Source organism: Desmodus rotundus, chromosome 13 (assembly GCF_022682495.2).
Source record: "Desmodus rotundus isolate HL8 chromosome 13, HLdesRot8A.1, whole genome shotgun sequence".
NCBI lineage: Eukaryota > Metazoa > Chordata > Mammalia > Chiroptera > Phyllostomidae > Desmodus > Desmodus rotundus.
In genome coordinates this window covers 90,345,466-90,363,522 of record NC_071399.1, presented here as the reverse complement: position 1 = coordinate 90,363,522, position 18,057 = coordinate 90,345,466, and the positions used below count along the sequence as shown (strand labels likewise).

The 18,057-nt window shown below is 46.6% G+C and overlaps 1 protein-coding gene across 3 annotated transcripts in view; it reads right to left on the bottom strand.

Annotated features, from left to right (window-relative positions):
* Positions 1–18,057, bottom strand: part of LRCH1 (leucine rich repeats and calponin homology domain containing 1) — a 154,439-nt gene that overhangs the window by 55,978 nt on the left and 80,404 nt on the right. For all 3 annotated transcript variants that reach the window (XM_053916316.2, XM_024568455.4, XM_053916315.2), the window contains exon 3: positions 6,380–6,506. In XM_053916316.2, the coding sequence (XP_053772291.1) occupies positions 6,380–6,506 (127 nt within the window). The remainder of the gene's footprint in view (positions 1–6,379; positions 6,507–18,057) is intronic.

Here is an 18,057-nt window from a genome sequence, read left to right as displayed (position 1 = left end):
TGTCTTTTTGTAATACATTTAGCTCTTTTTTTTGTTATAACTGAAGGAAACACAAATGTTCTTCTGACAGGAAATGTAAGCTGTTGCCATTGGCCTCCCACCGGGTGGCCACGCCCTTTTTCGGGAAAAGTCTTTTGTAAGAATCACTGTAACTTTAGGTAAATGTCTCAACTGCTCAGTGGCCCTGTACAAAGAAGAGGAGAGATGAAATAATCCTAATTTCCCTCCAAGATCAGGAAAAGCCATTTGCCACATCAGAAATAATGAGGATTCTTTGTTTGAAAGGTGGATACTTAACTGACTTGGGTGTGATGTCCATTTTGATTCTAAGCAATCAAAAAACCTCAATGCCTATAATTAGAACTTTTTTTTAAAAAAAAAAATCAGTATGCTCATTTAAACTCCAAGATTTTAACAAGCAAAATAGAGACACTCATTGATGGAGAGCAAGAGGACAGCTAAGGGAGGAGGGAGGCTGGGGTGGAGGGATGGAGCAAAACGGAAAAAGGACTCGTGGACACGGACAACAGTGTGGGGATTGCGAGGGGTGGGAGGTAAGGGAGATAAACGGTAATGGGGAAAAAATACAATCAACTCCAAGACTCTTACAAGCACCTGCTAGTAGGATAGATTCAAGACCTCTCAAGACCTACTAAATGTCACTTTCCAGAATGAAACTGTACTTCACATCCTTCCACACACCCACAAACGCACATCCCACCCCACTGCTCTTTGTGAGGAAGGCAGACATGGAAGCAACAGAGGGAATCTTGAACAAGCCATGGGCTTCCAAATGTCCCACAGAGGCCTGAGGACAGGAGACGTCTGCAGAGTACAAATAATACGTGAATTTATGTCTCCACTACCTGCCTCGGAGATTGAAAGGCTACCCATAAAAATGAGGAAGAAGGGATTTCTGTAGGAAGCTGTTCAGTAAGTCCTGTGTCTGTAACCAGTCCTTGAATTCCAAGTCTCCGCACAACCAAACATTTCATAAAAAGAGGAGAAACAAGGGAGTGTCTCGTCAGGGCCAGGAAATGCACCTGCCAATCAGTTACTCCTTGAGTCAGGCCCCGTGCGCCTTTTGGTTGTACGAGGTTTCGGAGTCAGTGAGACTGAGGTCTCCTCATACATGAAGCAAGAGCCGGAAGATGGTTTTCACACTCGTGACTCGGGAGAGGACAGAGCAGAGAAAAACCGAACAAGAAATAGATCCTCTCTGGACCCCAGCATGTCGGCATGCACACAGAACCAGTAAGAAAACTCCCCACCCTTCGGCAAATGCCCTGTAATGTTCCCCAATTTATTTATTGTGTTCTATCTTAAATGTGGCTGCCTTCAGGCTCTCTGTTAACAACAGACAAGGGGGGACCCAAAAAACTAGAATTATCTTCTGGAGGGCAGGCCCCTTGTAGTACAGGTTTCCGCCACTGGGTGAGTATTCTAGGAACCCATCTGGCTCAGTGGACCAGCTGGTATCATTGTGAGAGGCTGTGTTCGGCCTCGGTGAATTTTTTTTGAAGACTCTTTCAGTGCGTTGGCCCATTCCACAATGGGTGATTTACGAGCGAACCTGCTCCCACCCCATTGAGTATTCAGCAGTTTTTGACCCAAAACAGCATGACCCCTGTGCCCCACCCTCCCTATTCACCCAACTTTGCCCCCAAAGACTGTTTATTTCCCTGGATGAAAAAAGTCCTCAGAGGGAAACATTTTTACAGATGTGAAAGAGGTGAAACAAAAAAAAGGCAGAAGCACTAAAAGGGATCAAAATCGATGAGATCAAAACTGTTTTGAGCAGTGAAAAAATGTTCCAGTAGGTTACTGCATCCAACAGAGAGGACTTTGAAGGTGACTGAAGTTTAAACGTGTTAGAATACACAATTTTTTATAAATAAATTCCGGGGTTTTGGAATCCCCCCTCGTATGGCATTCATACAGCATCTCTTACCAAATATTTACCATCCCTTATCCTTCAGGCATGATTTGATGGCAAAATAACCATGTTTCCAATATGTTAACATGGTTTTCGTGAGTCAAGTGAGGTTTAGTCAATCCAGAGGGAGTCTGCTGAGCCTCCTTCCTGACTGTGGGTCCTCGGGGAGGGATCTTTCCGACAGACATTTGTACCACACCCCAGTCTGGCAACATCCCGATTCTCTCTCGGCTGCTCACAGCCTGCCACAACGTTAATGGGAAAATCGGTCCGAGTCGAACCCAGCGATGCCAACCAAGGAAAGCAACCACAGCCGCTTCTCCGAGATCGGCAGGCAATGCAGATAAAGAGACGATGTACCCAGCTGTGCTGTGGAAAGGGCATGGATATTTACCACCTCCGCTCCACCACTCTGCAGCTGCAGAGCCTTGGGTAAGTATTTCCAAAACTCCGACCTGTCTGTACAATGTAGATGCAATACCTGCCCTGCTGGATACTGTCAGGTTTGTATGAAATGAGACGTCCTGTACCCAGCCGAGTGCCAGGCACGGAGCAGGCACTCAGGAAGAGCCGGTGCCTTCTGTCTTCACACCACAGGACGCACACACATACACAGGCGCCCAAAGCAACAGGTGCGCACGGCTCCAACGCCGCGGGAACAAGAGTAGAGAAGCAACTCAAAGTGGCCATTAGATCATTCCCATCAGCAACGCCTCCCGAGGGCCAGCTCCACAGAGCCAAGATTGCGTAAGTTCTCCAGGCCTCTCATGTGGATTCAAGAAAAGGACGTCTCAGAGGTGCTTCAGAATGGCTTCTTCGGGGAAGGAGGGATCCACTGCTCTTCAGTATTTCCTTACAGGGGTGCCCAACCCGAGGCCCGCGGGCCGCATGCAGTCCAGGATGGCTGCGCATGCGGCCCAACACAAAACTGAAAATGTACTTAAAGCATGAGATTTTCTTGTGATGATGTGTCACAGTGTATTTAACGTGTGGCCCAAGACAACTCTTCTTCCACTGTGGCCCAGAGATGCCAAAAGGTTGGGCACCCCTGCTACAATCTCAAATGGTGGACACACCAATCTCTGAATAGCAATGCTTTTTGTTTTAAGATTCTTAGATAATTGTGACACATTTAAGAAGCTAAGATAACCCTGGCCAATGTGGCTCAGTTGGTTGGAGCATCATCCTGTAGACTAAAAAGTCACAGGTTCGATTCCTGGTCAGGGCACATGCCCAGGTTGCTGGTTCAATGCCTGCGCCCACGGCATGTTCAGGAAGGCAGCCTATCAATATTCCTTACTCCCTCCTCTCTCCCTTCCCCTCTCTCTCAAGGCAGTGAAAAAATGTCCTCAGGTAAGGATAAAAAAAAAAGAAGGTAAGATATTTTTTTCCAACTCCAATTACTCTCAAAAAATTAGAAAGGACAACTCCTTTCTCGCAGATGGCTACAGGGGTTTGTGTCTGTATGTGTTTTCTAAGCAAATGATGCCTCTGGAATGCTTCGCTTATACTTGGAAGAAAAGAGTTTACAACACTATTGAGGATGCTCGGTGTCTAATGTGACGAATTTAAGAAAATTCATTTCTTCCAAAATAGCTAAACAATGCTGAGCCTCTAGGCTGAGAGATTTTTATCAGCACTTCAGGGGCTTAGGGTACCCTGAATGCTTGGGGAGCGCCCATGTTTTTTAAGAAGTTGGTTACTATGTAGCACAAAACAGAAGCTGCCCACATAATTCTACAGTTGCTTCAGGCTCTCCCAAGAATTTTTTCCAATTGATAGCTAAAAAATCATCGGACGTGGTTAACTACAGTAACACTACTATTTTAAGAAAAAGATGAAAGATAAATAAGCCCAGATGGAAACTAATCTTTTTTTAGTCTGTGACCTTAAGCAAGGCCAGTCACCCTTTGTGGTGAAATAATGGCCACTGCCTGGATTGCCACCGACGTCACAAATCAATGCTTTCCTCAAAGGTCAGGCCTGTTGACACACAGGAGTCAGTAAAGTAGAAAGAACACAGCTGCCCCGTCCAGTCAGGGGTCACCATTGGCCACACGGCGCCACTGCGCAGGACAAATGTGACCCGTCTGATCTGTGAAGGGCTGTGAGGATAAATACACACTGGACTTCTAAGACTTAATGCAAAAAAAAGAAAATCTCATTCATTTTACATTGCATACATTTGACATAATACCTTGGCTATCTTGGGTTAAAATATAGTATTAAAATTAATTTTATTTGCTTATACATTTTGAAGTGTAGCTACCAGCACATTTAAAATGACATTTCCCCTTGCATCACCTTCCCGCTGCACAGTGCTAGGTGAGGGGGTTTCAACTTATGTCCAAGTTAGCCGCACCAGCGCGAGGTTCTAGTGTTACCCACTGTCTCCGCCTCGGCTTCCTCATTTGGTAAGATGTTGAGACCTTGGATTAGATGCCCTTTAAAACCTCTCTGGCCCCAGCTAGTGTAGCTCAGTGGATTGAGTGCCAGCCTGAGAACCAAAGGGTCGCTGGTTGGATTCCCAGTCAGGGCACATGCCTGGGTTGCGGGCCAGGTCTCCCAGTAGGGGGCACCCGAGGGGCAAACACACATTAATGTTTCTTTCCCTCTCTTTCTCCCTCCCTTTTCTTCTCTCTAAAAATAAACAAATAAAATCTTTAAAAAATAAATAAAACCTCTGGCTCTGACTGTCTAGGACTCAAGGGTTCAAGAGCTCCTGCTGATGGAGAAAAGACACAAGAAACAATTCCTGACCTTGCTGTAACTGGGAGGCGGGGCAGCCTCAGCTAGAGCTCCAGACAAGCTCAGGGCGGCCCTTTCAGCCACCCAGCAGCTCTTGTGCCCCAGGCTGGAGCCAGTGCTGTTCTTCCCCGCGAGCCCGGCTGAGGACGAGGGAACTGGAGGAAAGCCCTCACCTGACGAGAGCAACCCAGGGCGTGGCACCTGTGCCACCCAGGAACAGGTGAGCAGGCCTGTGCTCTGGCGGCACAGCTGACAGACAGCACGCCGTCACTGTAAGCCCAGGGTGCAGTGGGACAGAAACATGCTCCAGAAGGAGCTGAGAAGGAGAAAAAAAAAAAAGCTTGTAATTCATAGTTTGTTTATCAAACTCCTAAAGGAAGCATTTTTTTTTTTAAAAAAAGCATGTAACTATCAGTTTCATCCAAAGCCTTATTCTGCATTTGTTTGCTACAGCCAGTTAAAGGGGCACCTTCTGCATTCACTCTGACAGCAGTGCGCAGCAAACATTTCGGGGTGTCCACCATGTGCCAGGTCCAGGGAAACAATAGAGAGTAAGACTCAGGCCCTGTCCGTATGCAGTTTTCGAGGTGTGGGCGGAGCTGGTGGGGAGAAAACCAAGGGAGAAGGCCAAGGGGACTGTGAAAATGTGGGTGCTCTATCTATAGTGCTAATGCTCGACACTGCAGTCAGCGGTCTCTAAACTCGAGTAAAAGCCGATACACGTGGGTTGTGGGTGCTGTCCCCCTCCCAGCCAGTCCTCGCCGCAGCCAAGACAAAGTGATCACAGCCCTTGATCTGGGCCTCCCGGCCACCATCACACTGGTCCAGGTAGCTGCAAAGAAATGAGCAGGCGATGGCACACAAGAGGAAAGTTACAGCCCATCGTGTTCTGGGCTGGCGCCCACTTGAAGGAAGGTCCTTTTCGTGGTCGGGACCACAGTGGTCAGCTCTGTGCCTCACACAAGCTCAGCATGAAGTAATGCTGCCTGGAGGGTACCTCAGACTGCTAGGTGCTAACCTGATGGCTCGTTCTCGCCCCTACATCCGCCCAGTTTAGCTCCATGGGAGTCTAGAAAGGAGTCATTCCTTCTCCTCCTAAGAAACCAGGTAAGGAGCTGAGTGAGGACAGAAGGAGCTGCAGTCCAGGCAGGCGTCTGAGCCTCGGGCGTACACACACAGCCTACCTACCTCTCTGCCTGCCTGTAATGTGTTCTTCTTTCCCATCCCTGGGGATGCGGCCACATCTTCAAGTTGCGTTAATTTGGGGCAAGGTGACGCCAATCCTTACAGACTCAGGGCACCCTGTTCTTTCTGCCTTGTGACTTAATTATATACATTCACGAGGGGGGCCTACTCGCTTATTTGTACATCACGTTTCCAGTTTATCCATAATTTATGACCAACTTCCTTTCACGGTGGGAAGAAAAAAGGACCTAACTAGTGTACGGTGACCTGTAAACTTCAGGAGCCGTACATCCTGTACACTTAAGGACAGGTAAACCACAGGAAACCAGCGACTTTCAGGAACTACATCTGCCGCAGCACAGCCGGGGCGGTCCTCCCCCTCTTCACGCCTTTAACATCACAGGCTCCTCCTTCTCCAACTGTAGCAAAGTCTTTTTGGCAACCTCGACAGACGATGATTAGTAAATAGGCAAAAAAAAAAAAAGAGCATCTTAAAAATCAGTAACATACCAACTCCATTAACTGTTTGAGCTGACCTATCTCTTCCGGCAGCGATCCCAGTTTGTTGTTACTGGCGATTAAGACTCTGAGAGGCAGAGCGCACAGGCAGGCGGGCAGGGCGGACAGCTGGTTCCGACTGCAAAGACAACACAACGAGAACACGCGTGAGCATGGCAGGCCGCTGCACACCGTCTGCGGGCGCTGGGAGCACGCAGGGACGAGGGGTGAGCTGCCAGGACGTTTTACAAAAATAAAAACCCAGTGGAGTTCCTGGATGTGTAATAACGCAGATCTCATGTGTATGAGGAAAGAAAACATATGTTACAAAAAGAGAGGCGCAGGCCGTTCTGAGAGGCAGCCCTCCCGCCCCCGCCCCCCGGCACAAGGAACCGTGCAGCGGCCGGCAGGGGGACAGGTGGGCAACATGCCCCACACGGCCAAGGGCAACAGGAAGCTGGTCACCTTCCTGACAACGTGGGCAGGAAAGTCTGCAAGGACCAAAGCCACCAGCACGTGAGGGTATCGCTCGTCCCTTTTAGCAGCGATGGAGAGAGCATTTTCCTGCAGCTCTTGAAACCAACGGCCAATTCCCAGCCTTTGGAATCCCTGTGGTTAAAGTCTGTTTCTGGTAGAGAGAGAATTCAAAACAAAAAAATAAATAAAAGGAAAAAGAAATCCTCATTGCCGAGTATCCTGGGAGACGGGCAGATACTGAACCAGAGAAATCTAGGAATCACCCACACGTACATGGCAGCCCCTGCTTCCCTCCCTTCCCTCCCCACCCTTGCCACAAAGGGCCCCTTCCTGCTCTCAAGTGAGGAGACAGACGGGTTTAGGCTTCCCCTTCCTTCCCGGCCACTCTGCTGAGGAAGCTCCCAAAACTGTGTCATGGCAATGCACCTACTTGGGCCTCCGTGCATGACACTGTGAAGGTCGTGGTGCCGCACGTGTATCTATGGTGCACATGACATCTGCGGGCACGAGGGGGTGACACAGACGGATGGGCTGCCGGCACCACACCATGTGGCTGGTGGCCATTTGGGGGGACACCATAGGTACAACGAGAGGTTTTCATCATTAAGTGTTTTTATCATGAGGAGGTAAATATTAGCATAAAAAGATGAACCGCAGCTGGAGACTGGTTACACGGTTGCTGATGTGTGTGAGAACTCCCTGAGGTGCACACTCGGGGTCTGGGCACTTTTCTATATGAGTTACACAGATTTCCACTGCAGGGCTCACTCCTGTTCTCCCCCTGTGAGCGGGTAGGGGTCTGCCCAGACAAAGGGCGCGTGAAAAACAGGTGCCGTGCTCTGCAAACAAAGCACCTTTCTAAGGCAGGTGCTCTGCTGTAACCCACCCCCCACCCCGACATCCCTCTGCTCCGAGCCCCCAGTGCCCCAGTAATGACGAGATTTTAGCAAGAAAAGACTCGGCCACGTCTCATCTCCATGGCCCAGATCCAAAAAGAAAGCTACTTCCAGAAAGGAGTGCAAGGAGGAGAGAACTTTATGAGGGTCCAGCGGGCAGGGAAGAGATGAGAGCTGGGGGGGGGGGGGGGGGGGTGCGGCAGGAGCTTCCAGCTCAAGAAGGAGCAACTGGCTCCTGGTTAGGGTGACAGATGAGAGTAAGGCTGATGGGCCCACCCTGGCACCCTCTCCTGGTCCCTGGGGACAGCGGCAGGAGAAACTAGGGCTACCAGCTTGTCCACCGGTCCTCTCAGCCTTGCCTGCCACCCTGTCTGATGTGCGGGAGCCCAGTGGGGCACCTCTGGGAGGAGAAGGAGGTGCCCAGCTTCCGGTGCCCTGCTGGGAGAACTGTCTTCAAAGACATCCTGACAAGAGAACTCCGTTTATCAAAAGGTGGCAAGTAAATAATTTGGGATGTAATTTGTAGTTATAAAATATTCACTTAATATGTTATTATTAATTTGATATTGCATGGATTATCCCTACCGGAATTCTTCCAGGGTGGGCACTGAAAAATAAAGTGAAATTTAAGCTTGCGAAAGCGTCCACAGTTTCTTTGCTGGGGAAGAATACTATTTATGCTAAACGCTGCTGATGGCATCGCTATTTATTCATGCCCCACACATTCCTGTGTTTAGTCACCAGCAGGCAAGTAAGATACCAGGACTTCAGCCGTGGAGCTGGGGCACTCCACCCACCTGTCCGCTCAGCCTGTCCTTGACGGGCTTCCTCACAGGATGTTCCTGTGCCACCTGGAATTTGCCCGTAAAAAAGGAAACACACACGCACACCAACCCCTACAAATGTCTACGAAGGAGAGGAGAAACTGGGTTCCCTGTAATCCTCTGGCCACATCGGCAGCTGGGCTCTGGAAGTCACTCATCTGGCAGCAATTTTTCTCCAGCACGTTAAGAGCCTCAGGCTGCAACCCACTCTCCCGCCCCCACTCCTCTCCGGTGGGCCTGCCTGCTGTGAGCACGGAGGGGAGGTTTAACAATAAGGCCATACAATGTCTGATAAGGTTAGGGATAGAATGGCCAACGTTTATCTTCCGATCTAGCCTGTGAGCCACATCTGAAAGCAAAACTTAAAAGAAGAATTAACTCATTACAAAACAGTCAGCAAGTAGGGGAAGAGGGCCGCTCACTCAGCGGAAGTCACAGATTTGGTCGCGGTGGCTTGAGACTTCCTGCATCCCAGGGCCCAGCCGCCCAGCTGCCCAGCATCCCTGCCCGGTCTGCAGAGAGGAGGGCGCAGAGGCAGCGAGGAGGGGCGGGCAGGCAGGGGCCTTTCCCACGGCTGCAGCTAGTGCCTGCCTCCCGTCCTTCTCAGATGAATGACTCTCTGTTAGACTCATCTACTTCCTCATTCCACAGTGCAACGAGGCAGCTCGACACAGTGTGAATGCTGGCGATAGCCTGAGTTTGCAAGATGAACTTCGCTGAGTCCCACTGTCCCTCACTTAAATTATATTAATTTAACACAATTCTTAAATTAAGGAATTTACCAACCAAGTCATTTGTGGATGGTTTCACTTTTAGAGAGTCTTATTTTAATGTATTTTGACTATGGTGCTAATTAATACCTATGTTTTCAGCCCTGGCTGGTATAGCTCAGTGGATTGAGCACCAGCCTATGAACCAAGGGGTTGTTGGTTCAATTCCCAGTCAGGGTACATGCCTGGGTTGCAGGCCAGGTCCCCAGTAGGGGGCATGTGAGAGGCAACCACACACTGATGTTTCTCTCCCTTTCTTTCTCCCTTCCTACCCCTCTCTAAAAAAAAGTACATCAAATCTTTTTTAAAAATTGTGAAACATGGAACTCACTGGACAGAAAATAATTTCTAACCAAGATTTCTATAACACCTTCACCTTGACTCACATGGTAAAAAGTTCACCCAAACTGTGGAGTTAGGAGACCTGCTTTCAAATCTCATCCCTGCCACAAGCCATCTCTATGACCTCAGGTAAGTCCTTTAACCTCTCTGGCTCTGTCGTCCGTAAAACATAGGTAATAATACCTAACATGACACGTGAGGCTCCAGATGCAAAAGTACTCAGCCCAACACAAAACCCATGTCTGACGATGAAAGCAAACCTAAACACTAATACAGCCAGCTTCTAGGGAGCTGACCAAAAAGAACCTACTTGTGCTTAGCTAGGCCTTTACGTGATTTTGTTTCCAAATTGTTAAAATGCCAGCCTCTTTGAAAAGATGGTTTCCTATTTCATTTATTGAGAACCTACCCATTAAAAATAAAGATCATTTCTGTAAGGCATGCTGAGGAGAAGCAGGCTATAAAATTTCAGACCAAACAAACCATGTACCTATTTCCAACCTGGAGAACCAAGAGCAGCCCAGGTAATCACTCAAATAACTTTCTCACTCATCTTCCCCAGTTCCAGGATCCTACCATTTCTCTGGGAAACGGTGAACCCCAGGAACCACCCCCCCAACCCCCCCCACTAACTACTTGGTTTGAAACAGAAACAGAAATAATGATGTGAAATCATGAACCACCACAAATCTCTGAAGAAAATGTCAGGTGTTGGGGCGGGGAAGTGGTGGCAGGAGAAAGAAGACAATTGTACTTGAATAACAATTTAAAAACTCACAGCACGCATCTGCAGAGCCACAGAGAAAGCAGGCCAGGTTTCCCCGCGGGGCACCCAGGGCGGCTCACCCTGGAGGGGCAGGAACAAGGGTGTAGCATTTATTGTGTGTTTAAGTAGCTCCCTCTGTGCACGACATGGGCACCTACTGCACACGGCGATTACACTGTAGCCAAGAAAGTTTCCTTTTTCACGGGATATTTCACCTAACAGTGTTTTCCTGTTGTTTTTGCGTAACCTACGCAAGTTTCATTAAAGCCACAGTAACTTTTCCCAGTTTCCCATACAACACTTGACTGCAAACTGTCTTCCTGCCCGCGCAACAGCGAACCACATCCAGAGAGAAGCGTTTCCTTTTCCTGCTTGGTCCACTCTGAAAACCTCCCCCAGGGAAAACGTCTCACCCGTGTTTCCCTAATGAGTATTTCCCCTCTAGCACAAGGCTCCCCCTTCCTGCCCACTACCGTGTGTCTTCTACAATTACCAACAACAAGAACATTACTTTAGGTTACCCAGTCCTACTCGGATCAGCTTCAATTTCGTATCTATAGAAAGCAGAAGTATAACTTTAACACTATTTTACGTGAAATTTTTAGTCTTGAATGAGATGGTATACAGGCATAAAATCTGGGAATCCACGTTTAAATCTAACTGTGACAGCAGGTACGCCTCCTACAGCTTGAGTACGACAATCATTTGGAGACTGAACACATTTCAAACCTGGAGACTGAGCATCCTCATTTCAAAGGAATCTTGAACCACTTCTTGAACACTACAGCAACCCACTCCACACAGACACGGAGGCCACGGTTTGCGAAGGGAACGGGCCAACTTTAGAAAAGAGAACTGAAAGAAAAGCAAGCTGCAAACAGTGCGTGCCTGCAGCAGCTCGGAATTCGGGCATGGAGCCGTGCTGGCCTCGCGCGGTGCGTCTCTGCCGCGCATACCTGCACCATATTTGGCCACTGCCACTGAGTGGTTTCCCACAGTAGCAGCCTATCAGTCTCCTCTGGAGTATAAATAAACCCTCTCTTAAAATACCCCATTCTACACCCCTAACGGTCAGCCACGCCACTACCAACGTCTGCAATTCGATTTCAAAGTGCAGTTATTGAAAACTCGCCCCTCGGTGATTCCTTCTCCTTTTTTTCTGAGAGCTTTTGCATTCACAGAGAGGAGACTCCAGCTCGCTGCTACCGAGAAGGCACACCTACCTGTCTTGCCTTCTCCTCCAAGCCACTCCAGCAAAGCCATAAATTTACGTACTTTTTTTCACATTTTTTTTTCAGGAAAAAAGAAAGGGATACACTGATTCTGACTTCAACGAAAACAGGACACTCAGATCAGCTTCTACCCAGGGACACCGAGCTAATGAAAAAAGATGCAATGAAGCCCCAGCCAGGTGGCTCTGTTGATTAGAGGGTTGCCCTGGGCACCAAGAGGTTGCAGGTTCAGTTCCCGGTCAGGGCACAAACCCAGGTTGCGGGTTTGATCCCCAGTCGGGACACGTACCAGAGGCAGCTGTTTAATGTTTCTCTCTCTCCGCCACCTTCCTCTCTCTCTAAAAGTCATCCTGGGGTGAGGATTTTTTAAAAAGTAATAAAAATTACGATGCCTAAACATTATCATTCATCATTTGCTTCTCCCTCGATTTCTAAGACTTTCGAGTGGGCAATGTAGATAGGCACGCACGAATGTAAGTCTATGTATATTCTCTTCTCCTCACTTACCCTCGAAGGAAAGGAGCCTTCACAGAACTTCTATCATGCAACCTGACCGTCACTGATAATTCAGTTCCACTTAGCCACTCCAATACCTTTTACAAACAGTACTATAAAACCCACTTCCTTTACTCAAATACCAGACCTTTGCCCCTGTTTTTCTTAACCCATATGTAACTCGTATGATATGCTACAAAACTTGATTCCACAAAACTCGACAAACCTGTCTTGGGTAGTTATTACAGATAAGGCACTGTGCTAGACACTTAGACAACTATCACTTTATTTACGTTCACAACGGCCCTGTAACATAAGCATCCAAGCTCCTACTTCTCACTCAAGGGTGGACCTTGTTCCGAAAAGTTAAATAACATGCTCCCAGGTGCCTCGTCAGTCTGTGTGATGGTTTGAAACCAGGTGGTTCAGACTGCAGCTCGAAGTCTGTGATCGGCCCTCCAGATAGCCCAGCCTCTTCTCATTTACTGTAAACGGCTGTGTTATACGCGGAGGAAAGAGTCAGATCTCATTTCTGAGACTCCACACTGGGATACCAGAGAAAAGCACTCACTCTAAGCCTGGATGGGAACAAAGATCCAAGAGTCCTAATTTAAGAAAGAAGGAAATGGGCTTCGCGTAGCGCACACCGAATGCTGAGGAGTCGGTGGGTGTCTGAGAGACCCGGACTGTTGGACAGTGGGGGAAGTGAGGGTTGGTGCTCAAACGGGCCAGAGAAGTGGACATGCTACCGGAGCTGCGCGAGGCGTGAGGTCTGCAAGGGAAGGTTTCGGGCCCAAGGGCCGAGCTTCGGGAAAGGTCAGACTTTAGGAGCAGGAAGAGGAAGAACACCCAGGCACCGGCATGGAGAAGAAACAGAAAGAAAAGTGGGCAGGAAAGCATGTGCCCAAAGCCCAAATAACTTCAGAAAGCCTGAGAAAATTCCCCCACCCTCCAAGCAGAGTTCTATCCGGAAAAAAAAAGGAGCTGCGGAGAAGGAAAAAACCTTGAACAAATGTCACAAAAAATTAACAAATACGAAGTCTGACTACCGGTGAACAACTGACTGTTCTCAGCACTTCAGAGCACTAAATTTTTTCTGAAATAAATACACACTGTAAGTGACAGATAAATGATAACTAACAGATAAATATTTGTATATATTTACGAGGTGGTACATAAAGAATAAATTGGCCTGGATGATAGCTCTGTTTAACGCTTCATGCTGTATTACACCCTGGGCCTCTCTCATTTCCATTTATATCTCAGCGTGTCTTTTAATCCACCCAGTCCACACGGATTACGTGCCCCTGAATATGACATCATGGCACACTCTCCACCCTCATCTTTCTTTCAGACGTGAGGTCGGTTCCTGGAAGGTTCTTCCGGTGATAAACACTCTTCGTTTACAAACCGGTGTGCTGAAAAGCGCTATTCTAAGAGTTGGTACCAGGTAGGCCTCCCAAAGAGAGAAGCGTTAGGAGTTGCTTGGAGAGTTACAATATCGATTAGCATGATACACGGACTTTTTTTTAAAAAGCCTACCTATTAACATCCAACAGAATACTTTTCCACTGAGTGTATCCACCTTCCAGAGGACCCACTGCTATACAAGCGGCCGAACCGCCGGAGGTGATCTCAGAGATGTTCTGCCTGACATGTTCAAAGAGGTGATCTCGTTCCCTCTGTCCCGCTAGTCCATCTGGTGGCCCAGCCAGGGCACAGGTGCTGCAAGGAAGGCCAGGAGATGACAAAACGCCTCCCAGAACAACCTGCTCTGGTTGCCACCACGCCCTTTGTCTCCAGAACACCTGAGCTCCGCTGTCTTTCGAGAGAAAGACCTGCAGAATATGTCCTTATGTTTGACTTGAAATCTCTGCCCTGGACAAGTGCTGCTTGAAATTCTTTTTCTCATTATTTTATCCAGAATTCCCTCCCTGAGTTCGCCAAGCACACGAATTCCTGTCAGAAGTAGGCTATTATTATTATTTTTAACATCACATTCTGCAACTTAACAGCCACTGTAGCGTTGTTGTTCCTTTTGAAAGGGAAGTGATGTATTTAGTTGGGGATTGGGAAACTAGGAAAACCAGTACCGTGTCTCTTTTCTCAAAAGCCACTCCGATACAAACTTCTCTTGTTTGTCCGGTTACTGTAATGTTACCAGTAAGCAAATAAGACCACCAGGAGGGCCCGAGGGAAGCCAGCCTGGCCATCGGGCCGCAGACTGCAGTCAAAGCTACCTGCCTAAAGCCCTAACTCCATGCGGCCGTTACTTTCAGGCACCAGGGAAGTAGGACTGGAGGATGCTAAGGACAAAAAAGGCAGAGTTCAACAAAGACAGGAGTGAAGATTAGGAAGTCAAATTTTCACAAACTCCAATTTAAGGGGCCAAGGCTTCAAGATCACCTCTCAGCCAGGTTCGCAATCAAATAACTAAAACAACTCACAGAAATTTATTGGCAAGTCAAATTTTTTTTTAGCCAACCAACCAAGTATACTATTAAAAGATCAAGAGACCTGGTGGCTAGATAGCTGAGTTGGTTAAGAGTGTCATCCCAAGACACCAAGGTTGCAGGTTCAATCCCTGGGTCAGGGCACAAAAAACCACCAAAGAGTGTATAAATAAGGGGAAGAACAGAACAATGTTTCCCTCTCTCTCCCTCTCTCTCTCTCTCTCTCAAAATCAACACATTAAAAAGATAAGAAAGTGCATAAAGTTTCTGAGTCAAAATGTGTAGCCCTCGCACTACACATTCCACTCACAAAGAGTCTTTTCAGTGAAAGCATCCAAGCACACCACACTTTCCCTGCATTCAAAGAATTGCTGGCCTTCCACTCTCGATGTGTTCAAAGGCATTCCTGTGCTTGAACACCGCCCCCAATGTAAAGAAATGAGAACTCTGAGATTAAGAAATTGGAAAGACAGAATTAGAGCTCCAACATCTAACAAACAGGGAGTGCCCAAAGAAGATGGAAATAACAGTGCAATATTAAAAAGTATACTGTATCAAATGTTACAGTTGATGAGAGCCAGGCGTCTTCAGACTCAGGAAAGAAAATAAGGTGTATAGCAAAGTAAGTAAAAATAGTGTGATACCTATAGAATGAAGTTCAGAACCACCAAAGACAAAGAAGATATGGGAAGAAATAAAAGGGGAAAATGTGGGAGATTTTTCTGCAAACCCAAAACATTTAGGCTCGCAGCAAAGAATTTCTCTGTAGCAAAACAGAGGGCAGAAAACATAATATCTTTAAACACACTAGAAAGAATTGCCAACTTAAAACTTTCTATTAATGCAACCTAAAACTTTGTACAAATAATTTGAAACTTCTTTCAAGGATGGGAATCAAAGGCATTTCAGGAAAAGACTGCATTTACCACAAACATACCTTCACCAAATGAACTTCTTAAAAATGCATGTTATAAAGGAGAGCAGACTCTAAAAATAGTGAGATAAAATAAGAAGAGAGAGCAAAGAATCTGGTATAAATAGGCATCAGTTGACTAATATAAATATTAGTCTGGTATAAATTAGGCATCAGCTAATAAGCATCAGTTGACTAAAAGCAAGTAAACACCAAGGTGAGCCTAAAATAAGGAATAGAAATAATATCTAAATTTGGAGACAGGAGCTGGCAATTTCAGCTTTCTGTAAACGCTATTACTTTGGGGAAGATAACATAACTTTAAAAATCTGTCCTACAGAAAAATTATAGGCCAAAGAAGTGATACAGAAAATTCGCAGATTTAGGAGTGACGTAAAAAATACTACGTATTAAAACTTTTAGGCATCAGCTAAAACACCAGGCATAGCGCAGTCCCTGGCCCTGAAGACTTCTATAAAACATAAAAATAACTAAAATTGTATGAGCTAAATATCCAAAACTCAAGGAGTTAGAAAAAGAATAAACCTGTAAGAAAATGTTAGAAAATATGGTAAGTAAAATTTACATTTTATTTATATATCAGAAATTAATGCAATAGAAAATAAAAACTAAAAGGATGGGAACTACCAGCATGAGTGATTTTTTTAAATACAAAATTGAGACAGACAAACGTCTGAAAAAATGAATAAAGGAAAACAATGCATAAATTTACGGTATTACACACAAATCAACAGGGGGAACCAACTATAAATACAGTGAAAGACTTTTAAATCACAAAGTCCTCCCCTTATTAAATGGTGAGTTGGTCTCCTGGAGAATTTTCTAACTGACTTTAGGGCTACGACCCTGTGCTAAGGGACACAGCCTGCAATGAAGCGCAGCGTTCGAGGACATAACAAAGGTGAAAGTGCTGAGCAAACAATATCTGGCTGAGAAATAAATTCCACTGATTTCTATTAGTCTCATTGACGAAGCAGTGTGGCCTAGGAACGCGTCACTTGACTGTTTCCCATCTACAGTGACGGCTGTGGAAGGGCTCCACTGGGAGTCTCCCAGATCCCCACACCTTCCACGCGTCTATGTCCTTCTTTCTTCCTTTCCCTCCTCTCTTCTACAGCACCTGTTACGAGCATGGTCAACTAGAATGTCAGAAGGAATGTAAGAGGCTGACTCCTGACGAAATGGCCATGTTTCAAAAGGCTTTTGTCTCTTCTAGTTAGAAAAGTGTGATTTGCAGCTTGTTCATTTGGGGCCGGCAGAAAGAACTTTGAGAATCATTATAAGCAAAAAAAAAAAAAAAAAAAAAAAAAAAAAACCCAAAAACAAAAACCCACAAAAAACCCCCACAAACTAGACAATAAATTAGGAGTAGGTCTTCACCCCATCTTAAGAAAGCCAACCTGCAGCACAAAGACCTTCAAAAACTCTCTGAAGATCAGAAGCAGAGCTGGAAACAAAACCAGGACACTCTGCCAGCAACCTAGCGCTCAAAGTCATAATGTGCCTTTGGGCCTCTCTGCCCTTTCTTTTTTTCCCCCAATACAAACACTGATCTAAAGCAACGTCTGTAATCAGGTCGTGCGCACAATGGAAAAATTCTCTTTGGAAGCCTTGCCAAGTGCTGGGCCATATGAAAAGGGAGGGAATCTGATAAGGTTCCACCTTGGAAACAGATGCCCAGAAAGTGCACTCGAAAAGGCGAGGCTTACGCCAAACCCTGGGGGCCACTGCGCACCTCTCTTTGTACGAACAACATTTTCAAATTTTAAGATAACACGACAGTTCGGTGTCTTCCTGTTGATCTGTCATTTCAAAGACAAGCTAGCTCCCAAAGGCCAGTCCCAAAATATGTAAGTATTCTCCTCCTTTTTCCCTTGGCAGGAGATAAGAAGGACCTTCGTAAAAGGATGTAGGATTCACAGGTTTGTCTTGCATTGAGCAGAACTCCTCGCGTTTCCCAGGTTGGGAAGACACTGTCCATTTTATCGGTGCCCAGAAAGAAGAAGTGTCCCCTTGCAATGGAAACTTTCTTCAGAAATGTCACTTGCAAGGAGCCTGAGGGATAAAATTAAATTCTTAGGAACAATGAAAATGAATTCGCTCACAAGAAAAAACATAAAATCTCTATTTATAAAAATATAAAAAGCTCTATACGGCAACTCTGGCTGACAGGACGCTGCTTCCAGTCCTTCCAATAGAGAGCTCTACTCGGAGGATTAAAGATTATTTCTCCGCGTGACCCCCCTCCCTCCACACACACACTCAGGAATGTGGGCATACAGGTTATACAGCCAGGAAGCAGGCAGGCTCCTTCAGCACATTGTTTAGCAGCCAAAAAGGGTGCCAGGCTTCAGACAAAGCAACCAAAACAGAGATGTGATAATGTTTTGTTCAAAAAACTGTCCTCTTCTTTATAGGCAATGCCCCCTAATCCACTCCCATTGGTTTGGGAGAGAAGGGAATTCCAACGAGGAAGCTAGCTCCCCGCTCTGCATTATTTC